The sequence below is a fragment of the Piliocolobus tephrosceles genome, chromosome 1 (assembly GCF_002776525.5).
Source record: "Piliocolobus tephrosceles isolate RC106 chromosome 1, ASM277652v3, whole genome shotgun sequence".
Classification (NCBI taxonomy): Eukaryota; Metazoa; Chordata; class Mammalia; order Primates; family Cercopithecidae; genus Piliocolobus; species Piliocolobus tephrosceles.
In genome coordinates, this window is record NC_045434.1 from 174941423 (window position 1) to 174945686 (window position 4264).

Here is a 4264-nt window from a genome sequence, read left to right on the forward strand (position 1 = left end):
ATCCTGCGTGTCCTGCATGCAAATCACACTCACCCTGGGTTCAAGACACACTGACTCCCTCCCCTATCTTCACCTACCCCTAATTCAGTCTCAACTAGACTGGGAGCCCTGGGGTGGGGGAGCTTGCAAAAGCCTGATGCTTAGCATTTGGGTCAGCACCAGACAGCAGGACAGGGTCAAAGGCCAACTCCCTCCTTCACACCTCTGAGTCTCTGTTCAGTGCTACCCTGTCCTTGGTGCTGGGGACAGTCAGGAATCAGCTCAGGTCCCTTCTGCCCCGTATTACAATCCATCAGGGGAGGTAAGACAGGGGGCATAGCCAATAGTGCAGTGCCTGGAAGTTCAGAGTGGGTGGGGTATGGTTCTGTGGCCTGGCCTCACTCTTTATAGTAGGGAGCTCTAATCCTTTAGGCTGAGGATTAGAGGCTGGCCTCTAATCCTGAGGCCAGCGCCTTTACTCCATAATACTATGCATACTAGTCACCTGGGAATTTTGCTAAAATGCAAAATCTGATGATTCAGTGAGTCTGAGTGGGGCTAAGATCCTGCATTTCTATTTATTTATTTATTTATTTATTTATTTATTTATTTAAATGTGGTCTCCCTATGTTAGGCCAGGCTGATCCTGAACTCCTGGCCTCAACCGATCCTCCTGCCTTGGCCTCCCAAAATGCCGGGACTACAGGCATGAGCCAGCACGTCCTGCCAGATTCTGCATTTCTAACAAGCTCCCAGGTGGTGGTGTAGGTCTGCGGACCACACTTTGAGTGCAAGGCTGTAGAGCACTTATCTTATTTCTCTGGGTGCTGACAGTTGGATTAATGACTCTCCCCACTGGCCCACAACCTCCATGAAGCAGGGATTTTGCCCATTCATTCAGTAATATTTCCCTAGTGCCTAACACAGGCTCCGCACATTAACTAACTGGAGCAGTGAATCAAGGGCCAGTGCTCCTTTATCCATGGGAGCTGGGAATAATCCCAGACAGCAGGCAACCTGCTGCTCAGATACATTCACACAAGTGTGTACACACATGCCCAGCCCATCTCGTCTCTACCGGGCTGAGATGCAGGAGATGGCATTTGACTAGTCCTACTATGTGCACAGCTATGGCTGAATCACTTCCTTTTTAAAACAAATTCGTGTTAGCCACTAATCCTGCTGGAGAATCACTTCCTAATCCCATTTAATGAACTTCTGATTGATGTCTCACAAGGAGGTTCACCCCATGTGGCAACCCAAGATCTAGAACAAAGCTCACCCGGTCTCCCCAGACCACTCCCCCAAGTCACCAGCCAGCACACCAAGCCCAGAAAAAGGTTTCTTTCTTTTTAAGTAAACCAACTTTAATTAAAAATAATAATAACCCAATAAGTCCTAAGTTTTCCAGGGAGTGGGGCAGACCTAAAGGCCCACCAACTCCCCTTTCAGTCATGAGTCCTGGTGCTGCCTGTCTCTGAAATCTCCAAGAAGTGTCCCCAGGGCGTGAAGAAGGCAGCCAGGTGTGTCTACGTGAAAGGGGTGCTCTTACCCAGGAAGAAGCTGAGGGCAGACAGGTAAGTGGAGGTGGGGGGCAAACTTGTGGGGAAATGAAGGGACTCTAGCGAGTAAGTCATGAACCCAGGAGTCTGACCTCTAACGTGTCGGCAAAACATGAGAGAAGGTTGACGAAGTACAGTCGGTGGAGGAGACGGCTTGGGATCACAGATCTGGCTTGCAAAGGCTTGGAACTCACCAGGAAACCTGGGGTGGGAGGCGCCGCAAAGCTGGGGGCGCTCACAAGTGGAGGGAGAAGAAATGAGAGACTGGCAGGTCACAGGGGACGCTTCTGTCCGGTGGCGAGATGGTGGGAGCCTCCCCAGGGATGGGGGACGGAGAAGGGTGTAGCAGGAGTCTGAGTCCAGGAGGCCAAGACGAGAGGCGCTGGGTGTGCCCCAAGCCAGGGTGGGGGCAGAGGTGGGGCGCTCGCGTGCGGCGCCGCAGGCCTGGGGCGGGACAGGTCGCACAGGTGCCCTCCCGTGCGGCGCAGGCTCACAGGTAGCGCTCCAGCCCCTGCGCGAAGCCCGGCTGCCTCAAGTAGGCCTCTCCCGGGGTGAGCGGGCCGAGCGCGGCTGCCGGCCCGGCCAAGGCCAGGAGGGGCTCAGCGGGCAGCGGGCCGGGGCCGGGGCGCGTCGCGGGCAGCACCAGGCGGTCGGGGGCCTGCGAGTAGAGTGGCGGGGAGGCGGCGGTCGCGCAGGGCGGGAAGGCGGCGGCGGCGTCGGGCGCGGCGCAGCAGGGCGGCTCCGGGGCGCCCAGCCCCGCCAGCTCCGGCTGCAGGCTCACCAGGCTGTCGACGCTGAACAGGCGCGCGGGCGGCGCAGGGCTCGGGCCGGCAGGGGGCGGGGGCGCCAGCAGCGCTGGGCCGGGCGCCGGCGCGTAGGGCGCGTAGGGGAAGGGGAGCGGCGGCCCCGGCGGCGCGGCCGCGTGAGCTGGCAGCTCCGCGCGCTTGAAGCGCTTGCGGCGCCGCAGGAAACTGCCGTTGTCGAACATGTCGGCGGCCGCGGGGTCCAGCGTCCAGTAGTTGCCCTTGCCCGGATTGCCCGGCTCGCGGGGCACCTTGACGAAGCAGTCGTTGAGCGTGAGGTTGTGGCGGATGCTGTTCTGCCACTTGCGCGGGCTGTCACGGTAGAAGGCAAAGCGCTCGGTGATGAAGCGGTAGATGGCGGCCAGCGTGAGGCGGCGGCCCGGGGCGTGCGCCAGGGCCATAGCGATGAGAGCGATGTACGAGTAGGGCGGCTTCCCGCGCTGCAGGGGCCGCCGCCGCCGCCGCCCCGGGCCGGGCGCGGGCGTGGGGACCGCCTCCCCGCGGCCAGCCGCCGCCGCCTCCTCGGGCTCCCGCCCTGGCTCGGCTCCTGCGAGGGGCGACGGCGGCGGCCCCGACGGCGCGACCGCTGGCAGGGCCGGGAATCCCGAGAACGTGGCGGGCGGATCCATGTCGCTGCGCCCCGCCATCGGCTGCGGCAGCCCCTGCCCGCGCGGCCCCGGGACGGCCGGGGCCGCCGACCCGCCTTATATGGACAGTGCCCCCCCCCCCCCCCCACCCCCACCGCCGGGGGAGAGGGCTCAGGCCTTCCCTGTGCTGGCCAGCGCCTCCCCTCTAATTTCCTCTCCCAGCCCCCTTACTCTGTTCACGGTACCCTCCTCCATTTCGCCCCTCCCTTTCTGCCTTTGGATCAGTTTTTCCCAGACCCAGACTCACCCCTTCCCCATCTCGGTTAGGTCAGCCCCTGGCCCTGGCCCCATCCCACTGTATTTGGTCAGTCCCCTTCCCTTTCCACCCCTCCCTCTACCCCCTCTCCTTTGGATCATTCCCAATCACAAATCCATTCACTCTCCCAGCCCCCTCCCCATTTTGCTCCTCCCAGTAGTGGGTCCCCCCATCCTCTTCCTGGTCCTTCCATCCCCAGCTGGGACAGAAATGAAGGCTGCCTTGCCAGCCCTCAGTATCCTGATGGGGAGGCGTCAGGCCCACTGGCAGACATTAGGGAACCTGGGCCAAGGTAATGAAGCAGCGGGGCAGGACAGAGCCAGGCCGGTTTTGTCTCTGGGAGGATGTTTGGCTGCTCCAGATCAGGGTCACCATCTCGCCTCTCTGCGACCCCCCTCCCCTATACCCCTGTCCTGCCCTCCCTCCAGGCCTTGAGAGCATTCTCTGAAAAAACAGAATCGTGGAAAGTGGTGCAGCCGCTTTAAATCAAGAGCCCCCAGGAAATCCACAACTTGGAGTTGCCTTTCTGGCTGCCTCATCTCCACACCTCTCCTGTTGGAGAAAACAGCTTCTATTCGCGCGCCCGCGCGCCCACACACGCACACACACACACACACACACACACACACACGAGTACAAAATGTAGGCTTCCACAGGCTGGGGGTCTGAAAGAGCCGCATTCTGACCCAGAAACACCACACATCTCACTGGGGATGGGGGTCTTTAACAGTGTTTGTTAAAAACTCAGTCTGAGAAATTCCACCCACAACTGCCATCCAGAGGGATGCAGCACCCAGCCTATTTTGGGAAACCTCTTCTCCAAAGAGACAGGAGAGACCCATCCCCAGCTCAGAGGGAACCACAGAGTGAAGGAGGCTTGTCTTAAAGTGCGTTGTCCTGGGGACAGGCAGATCAAGGGACTTGGACATGGAGCAGGGCTGGAAGGACAGTGAGCCCACTGAGGTACCTGACTGAGTTTAAGGGGAGTTGAGTCTCAGGGCCTTGCAAGTGCAGTCA

General features: G+C 60.0%; 1 protein-coding gene across 1 annotated transcript; it reads right to left on the reverse strand.

Annotated features, from left to right (window-relative positions):
- Window positions 1-1309: 1309 nt before the first annotated feature.
- Window positions 1310-3099, reverse strand: FOXE3 (forkhead box E3). Its single transcript, XM_023221607.2, has one exon. It carries the CDS (start codon window positions 2989-2991, stop codon window positions 2032-2034), a length of 960 nt encoding a protein of 319 aa, XP_023077375.1. The 5' UTR covers window positions 2992-3099; the 3' UTR covers window positions 1310-2031.
- Window positions 3100-4264: the final 1165 nt, after the last annotated feature.